This window comes from Pelophylax lessonae (assembly GCF_965119305.1).
Source record: "Pelophylax lessonae genome assembly, chromosome: 11".
In the NCBI taxonomy this organism is placed as follows: Eukaryota; Metazoa; Chordata; class Amphibia; order Anura; family Ranidae; genus Pelophylax; species Pelophylax lessonae.
In genome coordinates, this window is record NC_138778.1 from 56,523,764 (window position 1) to 56,541,975 (window position 18,212).

At 46.0% G+C, this 18,212-nt stretch overlaps 1 protein-coding gene across 1 annotated transcript in view; it reads left to right on the plus strand.

The window, feature by feature from the left end:
• Positions 1-5,481: 5,481 nt before the first annotated feature.
• The window catches only part of DNTTIP1 (deoxynucleotidyltransferase terminal interacting protein 1), a 49,297-nt gene continuing 36,566 nt past the window's right edge, over positions 5,482-18,212 (plus strand). Inside the window, exons 1-2 of the mRNA XM_082272952.1 lie at positions 5,482-5,634; positions 15,484-15,554. Coding sequence (XP_082129078.1) covers positions 5,551-5,634; positions 15,484-15,554 — 155 coding nt within the window. The 5' untranslated portion in view covers positions 5,482-5,550. The remainder of the gene's footprint in view (positions 5,635-15,483; positions 15,555-18,212) is intronic.

The following is an 18,212-nucleotide window of genomic DNA, read 5'->3' on the forward strand; positions in this document are numbered from 1 at the left end:
ATAAAGGTTTAAAACACACATTGCACTTGGGGTGCTATTGTGCATTAAAACACGCATCGCACGATGGGTGCCATTGTGCAATAAAATATGCAGTGCACTTGGGGTGCAATTAATGATTAAAACACGCATTGCGCTCAGAGTGCCATTGGAGATTAAAACAAGCATTGTACTCAGAGTGCCATTGGAGATTAAAACACGCATTGCGCTCGGAGTGCCATCGGAGATTAAAACAAGCATTGTACTCGGAGTGCCATTGAGAATTAAAACACGCATCACGCTCCGATTGCCATTGGAAACTGAAACATGCATCGCACCCAGGGTGCCATTAATGGTTAAAACCTGCATTGTGCTGGGGATGCCATTGGCTAATAAAACACACATCACACACATCAAAACACACATCACGCTTGGGGTGCCATTGTGGAGTAAAACACGCATCGTGCTTGGGGTGCCACAGGGGGTTAAAACACACATTACACTTGGGGTGCCATTGTGGTTTAAAAAGCGCATTGTGCTTGGGGTGCCATTGTGCATTAAAACATGCATGGCGCTAGGGTTGTCATTGTGGGTTAAAACAAAAACAATCATTGCACTTGGGGTGCCATCGTGGATAAAAACAGGCATACCACTTGGGGTGGCATTTTGGGTTTAAACACGCATCATGCTCGGGTGCCATTCTGGGTTAAAACATGCATCGCACTTGGGGTGCTATTGGGGATTAAAACTTGCGTTGTACTTGGAGTGCCATTGAGAATTAAAACACGCATCCTGCTCGGGGTGCCATTTATGGTTTAAACACGCATCGCACTCAGGGTGCCTATAGTGATTAAAACCCACATCGTGCTCGGGATGCCATTGTGGAGTAAAACACACATCACCCTTGATGTGCCATTGTGGATTAAAACACGCATCGTGCCTGAGATGCCATTGTGCATTAAAACCTGTATCATGCTTGGGTTTCTGTTGTGCAATAAAACACACATCGTGCTTTGGGTGCCATTGTGCATTAAAACATGCATCCTGCTTGGGGTGCCATTGTGGTTTAAAACACGCATTTCACTCGGGGTGCCATTGTGGGTTTAAACATGCATCGTACTCAGGGTGCCATTATGGATTAAAACACGCATCAGGCTTGGCATGCCATTGGGGATTAAAACTCGCATTGCGCTCGAGGTGCCGTTAAGGATCAAAGGCACCTTGAGCACAATGCATGTCTTGGTACATTTCTTGTGCGTTCCAGGACTGCTCAGGTGTGAAAGGGGCCTAAAATATAGTTACAGTATCTCACAAAAGTTAGTGCACCCCTCATATTTTTGTAAATATTTTATTATACCTTTTCATGTGACAACACTGAAGAAATGACACTGTAAAGTAGTGAGTGTACAGCTTGTATAATAGTGTAAATTTGCTGTCCCCTCAAAATAACTCAACACACAGCCATTAATGTCTAAATTGCTGGCAACAAAAGTGAGTACACCCCTAAGTGAAAAAATGTCCAAATTGGGCCCAATTAGTCACTTTCCCTCCCCTGTGTCATGTGATTCGTTAGTGTTGCAAATTTGGTGTTATCGCTCTCACGCTCGCATACTTGTCACTGGAAGTTCAACATGGCACCTCGTGGCAAAGAACTCTCTGTGGATCTGAAAAAAAAGAATTGTTGCTCAACATAAAGATGGCCTAGGCTTTAAGAAGATAGCCAAGACCCTGAAACTGAGCTGCAGCACGGCAGCCAAGAGCATACAGTAGTTAACTTTAACAGGACAGGTTCCACTCAGAACAAGCCTCGCCATGGTCAAACAAAGACGATGAATGTGGTCAGTGTCATATTCCGAGGTTGTCTTTGGGAACTAGACGTTTGAGTGCTGCCAGCGTTGCTGCAGAGGTTGAAGAGGTGGGGGGTCAACCTGCCAAGATAAACTTATTTGGATCAGATGGTATCAAGTGTGTGTGGCGGCAACCAGGTGAGGAGTACAAAGACAAGTGTGTCTTGCCTACAGTCAAGCATGGTGGTGGGGGTGTCATGGTCTGGGGCTGCATGAGTGCTGCCAGCACTGGGGAGCTACAGTTCATTGGGGTAACCATGAATGCCAACATGTACTGTGACATACTGAAGCAGAGTATGATCCCCTCCCTTCGGAGACTGGGCCGCAGGGCAGTATTCCAACATGATAATAACCCCAAACACACCTCCAAGATGACCACTGCCTTGCTAAAGAAGTTGAGGTTAAAGGTGATGGACTGGCCAAGCATGTCTCCAGACCTAAACCCTATTGAGTATCTGTGGGGCATCCTCAAACCGAAGATGGAGGAGCGCAAGGTCTCTAACATCCACCAGCTCCGTGATGTCATCATGGAGGAGTGGAAGAGGACTCCAGTGACAATCTGTGAAGTCTTGGTGAACTCCATGCCCAAGAAGGTTAAGGCACTGCTGGAAAATAATGGTGGCCACACAAAATATTGACACTTTGGTCCCAATTTGGACAATTTCACTTAGGGGTGTACTAACTTTTGTTGCCAGCAGTTTAGACATTAATGGCTGTGTGTTATTTTGAGGGGACAGTAAATTTACACTGTATTATATAAGCTGTACACTCACTACTTTACATTGTAGCAAAGTGTAATTTCTTTAGTGTTGTCACATAAAAAGATATAATCAAATATTTACAAAAATGTAAGGGGTGTACTCACTTTTTTGAGATACTACATATCATATGAAAACCATTGGGACCCTCACTCACAGCATGACAAGAATAAAAACCAACAGTTTTTACATCCTAGCACCCAGGCCACTAGCAGACATGCATTTTGTTGTGCGAAAATTGTGCCAAAACACACGTTAGAGAAGCGTTAAGCTCTGCACCCCAAAAAGGTCTGCGCTTTAAAGTAGTTTCGCAAAATACACGGAAATAACGCATGAAAAACTGCATTAGTGTGACGCACAGACATGAATGGGGCCTACTGCTGTTACTTACCAATTTTTTGGGGAACTGTTGACATCAGTGCCTCAGAGTTGATCATTGTTATTACCAAAAGGCAGAGCAGGACCCCTAAATCTGAGACTTGTGGGGCAATCATTCTGATGACAGCTCTCCTCAGCCTAGTCCTGGACAGTCTGGACTCTGTCAGAGGCTTTCCAGACGTTTCAAGGAGGCACAGACAAGTATAAGGACAGCTGTAGCTACAGTACTGCAGTATTGGCCATCCGGATGCAGCTGCTGTAGAGCTGTGCTACTGAATGATGGTATTTCAATTCATGTAGAACAAAGTGCACAGAACCTGTATGTAGTAGGCAGGAGCAGGGTGTTTCTCTCTCCATCCTTCTTTCTCTCTCTCTCCCTCCCTCCATCCCTCCTTTTTTCTCTCTCTCCCTCTCCCTCCTTCTCTCTCTTCCTCTCTATCTTTCTCTTCTCTTTCTCTCCCTCCTTTCTTTCTCCCTCCATCCCTCTTTCTTTCTTTCCTTCTCTCTTTCTTTCTTTTTCTCTCCCTCAATCCCTCTTTCTTTCTCTCTGCCTCCCTCCATCCCTCTTTCTTTCCTTTTTTTTTTCTCCCTCTGTATCTCTTTCTTTCCTTCTCTTTTTTCATTTCCTTCTCTCTTTCTTTCTCTCTCCCTCCCTCCCTCCCTTTTTCTCCTTTTCCTTCTTTCTTTCTCTCTCCCTCCACCCCTCTTTCTCTTTGTTTTTCTCTCTCTCTCTCCCTCCCTCCATCCCCCTTTCTTTCTTCCCTTCTCTTTTTCTTTCCTTCTCTCTCCCTCCTTCCATCCCTCTTTCTTTCCTTCTCTTTTTCTTTCCTTCTCTCTCTTTCTTTCTCCCTCCATCCCTCTTTGTTTTCTTTATTCTCTCTCCCTCCATATCTCTTTCTTTCTTTCTCTTTTTCTTTCCTTCTCTCTTTCTTTCTTTCTCTCTCCCTCCCCTCTCTCCCTTTTTCCATTTTTCCTTCTTTCTCTCTCCCTCCATCCCTCTTTATTTCCCTTTTTCTCTCTCCCTTTTTACCTCTATCTTACTTTCTCTTTTTCTTTCCTTCTCTCTCTCTCCCTTTTTCTTTCTCTCCCCATCCCTCTTTCTTTCTTTCTCTCTCTCTTTCTTTCTTTCTTTCTTTCTTTCTTTCTTTCTTTCTTTCTTTCTTTCTTTCTTTCTTTCTTTCTTTCTTTCCTTCTCTCTCTTTCTCTCTCTCTCTCTTTTTCTTCTTTCTCTCTCTCTCCTTTTTTCTCTCTCCCTCCATCCCTCTTTCTTTCTTTTTTCTTTCTCCTTCCATCCCTCTTTCTTTATTTTTTCTTTCTCCTTCCATCCCTCTTTCTTTATTTTTTTCTCTCTCCCTCCGCCCCTCTTTCTCTTTTTTCTCGCTCTCTCCCTCCATACCTCTTTCTTTCTCTCTCCCTTTTTCCTTCTTTCTCTCTCCCTCCAGCCCTCTTTCTCTTTTTTCTCTCTCCCTCCATCCCTCTTTCTCTTTTTTTTCTCTCTCTCTCCATCCTTCTTTCTTTTTTTATCTCTCTCTCCACCCCTCTTTCTTTTTTTCTCCCTCCCTCCCTCCCTCCATCCTTCTTTCTTTTTTTATCTCTCTCTCCACCCCTCTTTCTCTTTTTTTCTCTCTCCCTCCATCCTTTTTTCTTTCCTTCCCTTTTTCCTCTCTCCCTCCATCCCTCTTTCTCTTTTTTTTCTCTCTCTCTCCATCCTTCTTTCTTTTTTTATCTCTCTCTCCACCCCTCTTTCTTTTTTTCTCCCTCCCTCCCTCCCTCCATCCTTCTTTCTTTTTTTATCTCTCCCTCCACCCCTCTTTCCTTTTTTTTCTCTCTCCCTTCTTTCTTTCTTTCTTTCTTTCTTTCTTTCTTTCTTTCTTTCTTTCTTTCTTTCTTTCTTTCTTTCTTTCTTTCTTTCTTTCTTTCTTTCTTTCTTTCTTTCTTTCTTTCTTTCTTTCTTTCTTTCTTTCTTTCTTTCTTTCTTTCTTTCTTTCTTTCTTTCTTTCTTTCTTTCTTTCTTTCTTCTACGCCTACCCTCCCCCCCCCCATAATACACTGCCTACAGACAAAAAAGTGTTCCTAATAATGCCTTTAAGATGTTTGCAACTATGTAGATGGCAGCAGATACATTTACACATAGTTGTGGTGTGAACAGAGCGATAGCTTTCTATGTGGCCTTGTGTGAATGAGCCCTGAAGTGTTTCATGGATTATTCCCATTCTTCCTAGTTATGAACAGATCAGAGCGGCTGATATTTTTATTAGGCTCTATGGTGTGGTACAGCCCCATAATCCTGATAGATCGCAAACACAAAGAAAATAGAATGTATTTTTAGTTATAAAATGCAATAAAAATGTCACAAAAACTCTTCCAGTTGTAATTTAATAATATCCTTATATTTTTATTGTATTATTATCATCATCATTTTTCTCTTTACACATCAGTTGCTAAGTAAGGGCAGACAGCTCTACCTCAGCCCCACATACAGCATTTCAGGGACAGCCGACCGTTTCTATGGCTACGGGAGGGCGGCGCGCTCTGATGACATAATCGCGCCTGTGTTGTGAGTGATGTCCGGTGTTGGTTGCTGACTTCTGATGATGGGAACCGGCCGAGACCCGGAGCTGAGGAGCCAGAGTGGGGGCGAGGAGGATGGGGACCCCGCCGAGCGATCCTCTCCGGTTAGTAGTGTGACACCTGTGGGTAACCCCCCCACCCCCCGATGATTCTGCAGACAGACTAAAAATGGCTGCTGCCTGCCTGTGTGCTTATCACTGACATGGAGGGGGAGATTTACTGACACTGGAGCACTCAGGTGCAGCTGTTCATGGTAGCCAATCAGCTGGTGACAGTAAGCTTTGAAATAAAACCTGGAGGCTGATTGGTTTCTATGCAGAGCTGCACCCGATTTTGCACCCTCCAGTGTTAGTAAATCCCCCCTATATGTCTGTATGTGAAGCTTCCTCCAGTAAAGGAGGAATTCCCTTCAGAGAGCAAAAATTTTAAAGGAACAACTTTTTAACCACTTTACCACCGGAGGATTTTGCTGTCTTACGTCCAGGCCACTTTTTGCGATTCGGCGCTGTGCGTCTTTAACTGACAATTGCGCGGTCATGCAACGCCGTACCCAAACGAAATTTACGTCCATTTTTTTCCCACAAACAGAGCTTTCTTTTGGTGGTATTTGATCACCTGTGCGATTTTTACTTTTTGCGCTATAAACAGAAAAAGAGCGTCAATTTTGCAAAAATAACAATATTTTTCACATTTTTTTTTATATGAAATTCCCCCCCCCCCCCCAAAAAAATGTAAAAATCAAAATTTTTTATCATTTTAGGCCAATTTGTTTTCTGCTACCTATGTTTGGTAAAAAAAATTGCAATAAGCGTATTTTGATTGGTTTGCGCAAAAGTTATTGCGTTTACTTACTAAGGGCAAGATTTTTGTCGTTTTTGGTGTTTCGAGTAATGTCGGCGATCTGTGATTTTTTTTTTTTTGCGGGACTGCGACATTGCGGCGGACAGATCGGACCTTTGACTGACATTTTTGACACTTTTGGGGTTACCAGTGACATTACTACAGTAATCAGTGCTATACATATGCACTGTTACTGTAAAAATGACACTGGCAGGGAAGGGGTTCATTTTATTGGAGAGAGAGGGGTTAATGTATGCCTGGTGCTTACTGACATGTGTGGGGGGAGGTGACTGAGTGACACAGGGACAGATCGTAGGTTCAGCTATGCTGAACCCTGCAATCTGACCCTGCCTGTCACTTAGGAGATCCGCCCGCTTTGTTTACACAAGCGGGCGGATCTCCACACTCGATCCCCGACGATCGGGGAAGAGCGGCGGTGATCACTGCCGCTCCTCCCCTGGCCCGACTCCCGCTGTGACTGAATACAGCGGGAGCGAGCCTCCGGCGGCGCGTGAGCGCCGCCCACAAGGGGAGGAGTCCAGCGACCTAGGTCTACGTCGCTGGACGGGAACTAACCACTTTGCCGCAGTGAGTCCCAGTGACTGGTCGGCAAGTGGTTAATCAGAGTACAACATCAAGTCAATTCAATACCTGAGATATTTATCTGGTCAGTTAAAGTGGATGTAAACCCACTTTGATGGCTTTTACCTATAGGTAAGCCTATATTACGGCTTACCCTGTAGGTGCCGTAAATATCTCCTAAACTTGCACAGTTTAGGAGATATTTACATTGCATGCAGCCGATGACGTCACCGGCACATGCGCTCTGAACAAATGGCCGCCCGTGCCGTTTCTTCAAAGCCCTGTGCCGTGACTGCGCAGGAGTGACGTCATGCGGCTCTGACCAGTAATGCAGCCGGTGTCCGCAGACCCGGAAGGAAGATGGGTGAAGATTGGTGCGGCCGGCAGCAGGGACAACGTGGGCTTTGTTGCAGGGAAGTGTCACGTGTCACATAATGTGCTAGTATGTGATGCATACTAGCACATTATGCATTTACTTTGCAGGGAAAAAAAAGAAAAAACTTAAAGAGTTTACTTCCTCTTTAAAGCAGAGTTCCACCCTGGGACATTTTTTTTTTTATAAAAATACCCCCGGGACAGTCAGAGCTAGTACATTCCACAATGGATAGCCTCTGATCTGTCCCGGGTTGCACTTACCTGCAAGAAGAAATACTTACCTTGAAAATTTATTGTCCAGCGCTGCCATCTCAGGTGTGGGCAGCTTGAAGCCAGCGCGATCCTCTTCTGTGTCCTCTTCCGTCTTCTTCGGTCCCGCGATGCACTGCACCGGCCCCGCCGTCACTTCCGGTGCCGCAGCGTCATCCCTGCACAGCTTTTGGGCCAGAAACTGTTTAGCAAGGTATGACGGTGCCTGCACCGGAACTGACATCGGGGCCGGTGCAGGCGCAATGATTCCTGGGAGCGATGACGTTCAGCTCCCAGGAATCATTGCAAAGCCAGGAAGTGACGAATCGCCGCTAAACCAGGTAAGTAAAAAAAAAATTGCGATTATCCATTTGTTTTTCAGGTGACCCCAGGCATGAAGATGGAGGTAAGTATAATTTTAGGGTGGAACTCCGCTTTAAGTAGTAGAGCGGGGTGTTATTCAGTTTCAGCTGCGTTGGTGTTAATGAAAATACCAGGGGCACTAGATGGGCAACAATGAGACGACCTCCAAAACAGAATGGTTTTACAGGTGGAGGCCACTGAAACATTTTTTCCCTACTCCCCTTTTCTGACTGTTTTTCACTAGTTTTGCATTTGGCTAGGGTCAGTATCACTACTGGTAGCATTAAGCGATACCTGGACCCTATAGAGCAGTGATGGCAAACCTTGGCACTCCAGATGTTTTGGAACTACATTTTCCCATGATGCTCATGCACTCTGCAGTGTAGTAGAGCATCATAGGAAATGTAGTTCCAAAACATCTTGAGTGCCAAGGTTCACCATCACTGCTATAGAGGGTGCACAGGCAGTCCAACTGCTCCAGGATGGCACATCAGTACGTGCCGTTGCCAGAAGGTTTGCTGTGTCTCCCAGCACAGTCTCAAGAGCATGGAGGAGATTCCAGGAGACAGGCAGTTACTCTAGGAGAGCTGGACAGGGCCGTAGAAGGTCCTTAAAGCGGTTGTAAACCCTAGAAAAAAAAAAAAAAAAAAAAAAACCTGCAAGACAAAAGCATAATGGGCTAGTTTGCATCGCATACTAGCCCATTATGTGTAACTTACCTTAGAACGAAGCCCCGACACGGACCCCCGGACATCGCTGCGGGCGCTGCCATGATCCCTCGCCGTCTCTTCCGGGTTCGGCGGCTCCGGCGCGGTGATTGGCCGGAAGAGACGGCTCCGGCGCGATGATTGGCCGGAGCCGCGATGACGCACTCCCGCGCATGCGCGCGGGAGTGATTTTTCCGGCAAGCTCCCGGCAAGATAATTGAAGGTCCCCCCGGACCTTCAGAGCGCATGCGCCGCTCGCGCGAGCGGCTGCATGCACTGTAAATATCTCCTAAACCATGCCGGTTTAGGAGATATTATTTGTACCTACAGGTAAGCCTTATTATAGGCTTACCTGTAGGTAAAAGTGTCAAAAAGCGGGATACTACCGCTTTAACCCATCAGCAGGACCGGTATCTGCTCCTTTGTGCAAGAAGGAACAGGATGAGCACTGCCAGAGCCCTACAAAATGACCTCAAGCAGGCCACTAATGTGAATGTTTCTGACCAAACAATCAGAAACAGACTTCATGGGGGTGGCCTGAGGGCCCAATGTCCTCTAGTGGGCTCTGTGCTCACTGCCCAGCACTGTGGAGCTTGATTGGCATTTGCCATTGAACACCAGAATTGGCAGGTCCACCACTGGTGCCCTGTGCTTTTCGCAGATGAGAGCAGGTTCACCCGGAGCACATGTGACGGATTTAAAAGCATCTGGAGAAGCTGTGGAGAACATTATGCTGCCTGTAACATTGTTCAGTATAACCGGTTTGGTGATGGTCTGAGGAGGCATATCCATGGAGGGATGCACAGACCTCTACAGGCTGGACAATGACACCCTGACTGGCATTAGGTATTGGGATGAAATCTTTGGACCCATTGTCCGACCCTACTCTGGTGAAGTGGGTCCTGGGTTCCTCCTGGTGCACAACAATGACCGGCCTCATATGGCAAGAGTAAGCTGCCAGTTCCTGGAGGATGAAGGAATTGATGCCGTTAAATGGCCCCCGCACTCGCCTGACCTAAATCCAATAGAATACCCCTGGGACATTGTTTTGGTCCATCTGACGCCATGAGGTTGCACCTCCGTCTGTTCGTGAGCTCAGTGATGCCCTGGTCCAGATCTGGGAGGAAATACCCCAGGACACCATCCAATGTCTCAAAAAGAGCATGCCCGATGTTGTCAGGCATGCATACAAGCACATGAGGGCCATACAAACTACTGAGTACCGTTTTAAGTTGCTGCAATGATATTTCAGCAAAATGGACTAGCCTGCTGCATCATTTTTTCCACTTCAGCCCTCTGTAGGTTGATAATTTTCATCAAACAATGTGGCATCCTTTCATTCCTAACACATTACCCAGTCCATATCAGTATAGATATCCAGCATGATATTTTTCCCCATTGAGATCTGATGTGTTTTCAAGGTTTTCCTTTAATTTTTATGAGCAGTGTATAAATGGGGCCTTAGAGTTCACTCTGCCAATGTCTCCACACATATTCGCATATGAGCATGCATTTTTATGTAGTAGAGGATGAAGGGGGTTGCTGCCAGGCACCTCTGGAGAATCTATAGTGATTGCTTCAACTGCAGATGATGTGTAGTGCTTGCTCCTCTTCTGTGTACCTGTACTGGAGGAGGCAGAAGAGGAACAGGCACTACACATCATCTGCAGTTGGAGCGATCACTATAGATTCTCCACTATAGATTCTCCAGAGGAGCCTGGCATCAACCCCCCTCCATCCTCCACTACATAAACATGCACACACAGCCCAGCTGAGAATATGTGTCGAGACGTTGGCAGAGTGAACTGTAAAGCCCTGTTTACACTTACTTTTCTCTCTGAGGAGCTTTCTTCTTACAGATCGCTCTTCAGGGAACATTTGACAGGTGGTAAGGAGGAGTATTGCCTTCTCACTACCTGTTTTAACCTCCTAAATGTGGGACTACTAGGCCACAACCGCATGCGTTGTGCACAGTTTTGGGTTGCTTGCATGCGGACCTTATCATTTGAATAAGGCACGTTCAGGGCGGGGGTTGGGGGGCGCACTAGTGCCTGGCGAGGATGATGGGGTATAATTCCTTTTCTATTTTTCCATTGCACACTTTCCTGGATCACTAGGCTCATCTGTAGTGGGTGCTGTAGTAACTACCAGACATAACAGATCAGTGCACATACTTGCCAGCACACCATGGATCTTCAATTGCAGTCCAATGCTTTTATTGCAGAAGTGCCATTACATGCCTGACAAAGGGGCCCTGCACAGCTCTGAAACGTTGCATTTGTTCTTTTGTGATGTGACCTCTGCAATAAAATCTTTGGACTGCAGTTGAAGATCCATGGTGTAATAAACAGGCAAAAAATTTGGGGGAGCATACCCATGTATTTCCAAAGCTGCTGCAGCTATGAACCAAAAGACATGTATATTAAAAAAGGATAGCGCGCAAATGCAAAAGAAATTACTACCAAATCTGAAGAGAGTCCATAAATAAAAATGGGGGTTTGGTCCCACCATATGGCCATTTTTATTTATGGACTCTCTTCAGATTTGGTAGTAATTTCTTTTGCATTTGCGCGCTATTCTTTTTTAATATAAAGATCCATGGTGTGCTGATTCCTGTAGCAGCTGCAAAGCTAAGCTTTGCTCCTGCAGCATGTGTACACCCCTGGCCACTGCCTTCCCAGATAAATGGAGAGCAGTTGTGGGGTGGTAAAAACGTGGCTCAACCACATTTTTACCACCTGTCTCCTCCAGTCACAGAACACATTGTGGGAAAGAATAGTACGAGTTCTATGAATGAAAAAAGCAGAAAGAGTGGGTGGGTGAGTGGTGCTGATGGGTAGAATATAACACTATGTCCAGCACATGCGCCATGCCACAGTATAGTGAGTGCTGGAACGTCCTCTCTTACCTGTCCTAGTGTAAGGGGAATAGGCTGGTGTCAGAACTGATTACATGTGCAGCACCATGGCAACTGCAGATAAAACAGAGGCTAAGTCGGCAGCTTCCTTGGCTGGTAGGCTAGGTGCACACTAGCCTGTATGGTAAAATGCTACATTTAACCATGCAGGCTAGTGCCAGTGTTGCATTGCACTGCCCCTGCCAGAACCCCTGCAACGGCATGATGTGCTAGTATGCATCGCATACAAGCACTTTATGAAATATTTACTCTAGAACGAAGCTGACAAGGCTTACATCTTCACCTGGTCTTCCTTCCGGGTTTGCGGGCTCCTGCCTTATGAGTGGCCGGAGCCACAATGACGTCACTTTGGCGCAGGGGCTGTCAGCTGTGGCACGGAGCTCTGAAGGTCCGGCACGATATGCTGGACCTTCAGAGCGAATGCACTGGTGACATCACTGGCTGCGTCCATTGGGAATATCTTCTAAACACCACAAGTTTAGAAGATATTTAATGTACCTTCAGGTAAGCCTTATTATGGGTCCGAAAAAAGACTTTACACCTCTACTAAAAGAAGAAAGGGGGGCTGCTGTTGCAGAGTTCTATCTGAAATGCTAGTTACCTGCCTGTTTCTGGCTTCAGTTTTTTGAGTTACCATCCATAGGATTGAATAGAGAACGTATAGCGCATGCATGGGTCTGGCTCAGAAGAGTTTGATATGTGACTCTGAGGCTTCTCCCTTGTATTTTGTTGGATTGGGGGCAAGTGAGCATAAGGCTTTCAAGGCTAGGTTCACCTTTTGCAAAAAAATTAAATGTACATCTTTTTGCAGGTAAACAAAATATGCATTTATTATTCTTTTTACATTGCAGCCTGTAAAGTGTTGCACCCACGATCAGCAGATCACAGGTGCAGTGACGGGATCCTACTGACTCTAATTAAAGAGGTTGTAAACCCATACAATTTTTTTTTTTTTGCACCCTGTAAGAGAAACAAATAATGAGCTAGTATGCATCGCATACTAGCTCATTATGAAATACTTACCTTAGAACGAGCCCCCACCGTGCCGCCCGCTTACCTGTATGACGGGCGACATGTCCAGTCGCCCGTCTTCCGGGATCGCGACATCCGGCCATCTGATTGGCCGGAGCCGCTGTGACATCACTCCCACGCGCGGGAGCCGACAGTCATGGCACGGGCTCTGAAGAAACGGCACCAGCGGCCGTTCCTTCAGAGCGCATGCGCCAGTGACGTCACTGGCTGCATGTAAGGTAAATATCTCCTAAACGGTGCATGTTTAGGAGATATTTACAGTACCTATAGGTAAGCCTTATTATAGGCTTACCTATAGGTACAAGTGTCAGAGGAGGGTTTACTTCCTCTTTAACCACTTTACCTCCGCCCACAGTAATATTACTGCGGCAGAGTGGCTCGTTATCGTCTGACGACGTAGTACTACGTCGTCAGACACTCCCCCTTCTGGGCGGCGCTTGCGCGCCGCCAGAGGCTCGCTCCCGCTGTTTTCGGTCACAGCGGGAGTCGGGCCAGGGGAGGAGCAGCGGCGATCGCCGCCGCTCTTCCCCGATCGTCGGGGATCTAGTGTGGAGATCCGCCTGCCTGTGTAAACACAAGCGGGCGGATCTCCCAAGTGACAGGGAGTGACAGATCGGAGTGTTCAGCATAGCTGGACATCCGATCTGTCCATGACTCACTCAGTCACCCCCCCCCCCCCCCCCACATGTCAGTAAGCACCAGGCATACATTAACCCCTCCCTCTCCAATAAAATTAACCCCTTCCCTGCCAGTGTCATTTTTACAGTAACAGTGCATATTTATAGCACTGATTACTGCAGTAATGTCACTGGTACCCCCAAAAGTGTCAAAAATGTCAGTCAAGGGTCCGATGTGTCCGCCGCAATGTCGCAGTACCGCAAAAAAAATCGCAGATCGCCGCCATTACGCGTTAAAAAAAAAAACACCAAAAATGACAGAAATCTTTCCCTTTGTTAGTAAACGCAATAACTTTTGCGCAAACCAATCAAAATACGCTTATTGTGATTTTCTTTACCAAACATAGGTAGCAGAAAACAAATTGGCCAAAAATTTAAAAAAAAAATGTTTTTTACATCTTTTTTTGGGGGGAATTTCATATAAAAAAATGTTAAAAATATTGTTATTTTTTCAAAATAAACGCTCTTTTTTTGTAAAAAGGACGTAAATTTAGTTTGGGTACGGCGTCGCACGACCGCGCTATTGTCAGTTAGTCGCACAGCGCTGAATCGCAAAAAGTGGCCTGGACGTAAGACAGCAAAATCCTCCGGTGGTAAAGTGGTTAAGCTGTCTGCCTGTAAGTCTTGTATGGGCAGGCAGTTACTGACTGGCAGGAAGAATCAATGAATTATAAGAGCGTTCACCAGTGCCCTCTCAGTTCATCGTGAACTACAAGCCGTCAGCCACAATGTCTGATGGTACTTGTTGTCTATTCATTCACTGGAAAATGTAAATGAATGGTGCAGCCATGTAGGCAGAGCCTTGTACGGCTGTGCTTTTTTCAGATTGTGACAGCAGGTGTGGGGAGAAGAACCCCTGTCTGTTGTCACAGAGAGGGGAGCAATGGTGGCGGGAGGTGGATGTATAGGAGCATTTTACACCCTAAATATGGTGTAACATGTAACATTCACCTAAAGGTGAACTTATCTTTTGAGGGGGATCTGGGGTCAGGCCAAAAGTACAGTTGAACTTAAAGTGTTACTAAACCCAAAACAGTAAAATCAGTGTGTATAGGCAGTAAAGCATGCACTGTGGAGACCAATGGGTTATTCATCTGCATTATGTAAAAAGACTGTTTGATCCTGTCTTCTCTGATCCTCTTTTTTTTTTTTTTTTTTTTACTGTCCCCAATCCATCTGCTGATAGAACAGAGTCCTGGTGGCACTCTGCACATGCTCAGTTTTTTTTTTTTTTTTTCGGGGAGGGTGCATGTGATCAGCACAGGACCAATCAGCACTGTCCAGACAAAGTCAGGGGTCATGCAGGCTCAGAGGGCAGTCAGAGCAGAATGAAAACTTCTACAAGTTTTGCAGAACACTGATAGAAGTCTTAAAACTGCTATATACTGCTGGTGAGAAAAGGTATTTAGCAGTTTATATTTACTAAAATAATTGCATTTCCATGTTCTGTGTACTGTGGGAGACCAGATATGATGAATGCAGGGTTTAATAACACTTTAAATAATTAAAAATAAAAGTTTTGTTGGTGTTGGACTTTCGTAATATCCTATTTTGTGCATCTAAGGTTCTCTGCTAAATTTTTGAATGGACATCCTGTTTGATTAATTATGACTTCACTAAGGCTACGTTCACATGTGGGCGTAGCGGATCACGGGCAGAATCACCGCGATTCTGCCCGCGATCCAATATCATTGGAAATCGCGGGACGCCTGTGCGATGCCCGTGATTTGCAATGGCACCCCAAATGCTGTGCGATGTTTCCACGATTTCCGCCTGCCGAATCGCGGTAACATCGCCCAAACAGAATCGCGGGGCGCCTGTCGCCCAAAAAAGGTACAAGAGCTTCTTTTGGACGTCAGGCGTCCTGCGATTCTGTTTGCGTGATGTTACCGCGATTCGGCAGGCGGAAATCGTGGAAACATCGCACAGCATTTGGGGTGCCATTGCAAATCACGGGCATCGCACAGGCGTCCCGCGATATGCAATGATTCCGGATCGCGGGCAGAATCGCTGCAATTGTGCCCACATGTGAACGTAGCCTAAGGAAAATAAGTGGGGGCCCAAGAGCGAATTGCTTTGTAATTGGAGAAGAAGGACACTCAGTATTACAGCAGTGGAGATGTTGATAGGATTTCTTTATTTGTACAAGTCTTATAGTTTTATTTATTTTGGACTCGGTAAAAAACTGACAATGGCTGTTTAATTCCTCAGAGCCCCTGGAACATCATGATTAAACATCGCCAGGTTCAGCGCAGAGGACGGCGTGCTCATGTATCCGTCAGGTAGGAGAACAAGCCAAATAAAGCTTATATGAACAGAAATATTTTTGAATTTTAGATGAATAAGTGTCAGTTTTTTTCTTATTATTGCTGCATTCTCAGATCTGCATAGTGTAGCTGTGCCTCTTCTGTTTTTGTTTTTTTTTTCTAAACTTTTCCATTAAAGCGGAGTTCCGGGCACAAAAACGATATATTTTTTTTGTGCCCCTCCGCTAGGTAGACCTCACCTGAAAAGGAATTGGATAGTTATTTTTTTTTTTTTTTTGTTTACTCACCTTGTAATTGAAGATCGAAGATACTCACCTCAGAGTACTTCCTCCTCGGAGCCGCGGCTCACCCCGTCACTTCCTGTCTCGCTATGATTCCTGGGAGCTGAACATCATAGCTCCCAGGAATCAATGCGACGGCACCGGCCCCGCTCGTCATTTCCCGGGCGACGCCGCATTCCCCTGCTAAACAGCTTCTGGGCATGCCCAGAAGCTGTGGAGGAATGCGGCGTCGCGCCGGAAGTGACGAGAGGGGCCGGTGCGGCGCATTCTGGGACAAGAAGACGCGGAAGAAGACACAGAAGAGGAGCGCGCCGGCTTCAGCTGCCCACAACAGAGATGGAAACGCTGTGGAAGAAATTTTATAAGTAAGTATTTCTTCTAAAAGGTAAGTGCGAACCGGGACAGATCAGAGGCTAGCCATTGTGGAATGTGCTAGCCCTGACTGTCCCGGGGGTATGTCTATTAAAAAATGACTTCTGTGCCCGGAACTCCGCTTTAAGGTTGTCGCATTAATTAATTAATTCTATATGTCTGTATGATAACACAAACCATACACATACAGATTTAATGGGAACCTTTTATCCTAATTCTGTCAGGTCGGAAAGCCGAAAAGAGCCAGGATTGGCTTTGATCGGCTCTCCGCTCTTGTAACCCGGAAGGTTTGACCTGACATTACTTCTGATTTATCCTGATGTCAACAGTGCCATTTAAAAAAACAAAAAAAACAAAAGCATTAGAAAACACAGATCTTTGGTGCTTTGAGTGCCGGTCCACATTTAGGCTCGGTTCACACTTATGCGATGCGGGAAGGCTGCGAATTCGCAGCCTGTTCCCGCATCGCAAACGCACCCCTGGCAGTTCACACTGCCATATGCGATACGCTGGGGGTGTCAATGTAATCTTAACGACACCCCCAGTTTGATCGCATATCGCAGTGTGATCTTGCAGTTCGCACAGGATCGGATCGCACAAGTGTGAACCGCTGTGCGATCCGATCCTGATGCGGCTGCAAAAAAGGGTCCTGTGCGTGTTTGCTGCGGGTGCGGTGCGAATTTAGCCATACAAACTGTATGGATAAACTCGCACCGCACAGCCGATCGCATGTAATGAAGGAGCAGTGCACTCCGACATTACATGCGAACGCCGCAGCCGCACAAATGTGAACCGGCACTTATGCGATGCGGGAACGCTGCGAATATACAGAGTGTTCCCGCATCGCATCTGCCCAACAGGCAGTTCACACTGCCATATGCGATACGCTAGGGGTGTCAATTGAAAGTTAACGACACCAACAGATCACATATCACAGTGCGATCTGAAAGTTCGCACAGAATCGGATCGCACTAGTGTGAACCACCATGCAATCCGATTCTGCTGCGGACCAAAAAAAGGGTCCTGTGCGTGTTAGGTGCGGTTGTGGTGCCATACAACTGTATGACTGAATTTGCACCTCACAGAGATCGCATGTCATTTTAGGAGCAGTGCGCTCCCAATTCCATGCGATCTCTGTGATTGCAAAAATGTGAATCGGCACTGAATGCTTTTAACCACTTGCCGACCGCCGCACGACTATCTACGTCGGCGGTCAGCCCCTCACAGGCAAACTAACGTAGGGCTACGTTGCTTGCTTGTGAGGGTCTAGGGAGCGAGCGCGCGCCCCCGGAGGCGCGCTCCCGCTCCCGCGTGGTCACGGACCCCCCCGCGCGTGTGACCAGCGGACCCGATGTCCGCCGGCCACTCGGCGATCGGCGGGGGAGAGGGAGAATGTCAGGCAGCTTGTGTAAACAAGCCACCTGTCATTCTCCTCGCTGCAAAGACACTGATCACATGGATCTACTATGTAGATCCGTTGATCAGTGTCCTTACAGCTAAAGCCACAGCCAATCACAGTAGAAAGCACGCCCCTAGGGACACACACAGCCCCTCCCTCCCAAATAAAGTTAACCCCTTCACTACCAGTGTATTTTTACAGTAACAGTGCATATATATAGCACTGATTACTGTAGAAATGTCACTGGTAACCCCAAAAGTGTCAAAAATGTCAGTCAAGGGTCCGATCTGTCCGCCGCAATGTCGCAGTACCGCAAAAAAAATCGCAGATCGCCGCCATTACGCGTTAAAAAAAAAAACAACAAAAATGACAAAAATCTTTCCCTTTGTTAGTAAACGCGATAACTTTTGCGCAAACCAATCAAAATACGCTTTTTGCGATTTTTTTTTTTTTTACCAAACATAGGTAGCATAAAACAAATTGGCCGAAAATGTTAAAAAATTTTGATTTTTACATTTTTTTTTGGGGGAATTTCATATAAAAAAATGTGAAAAATATTGTTATTTTTGCAAAATTGACGCTCTTTTTTTGTTTATAGCGCATGATCAAAAAATCGCACAG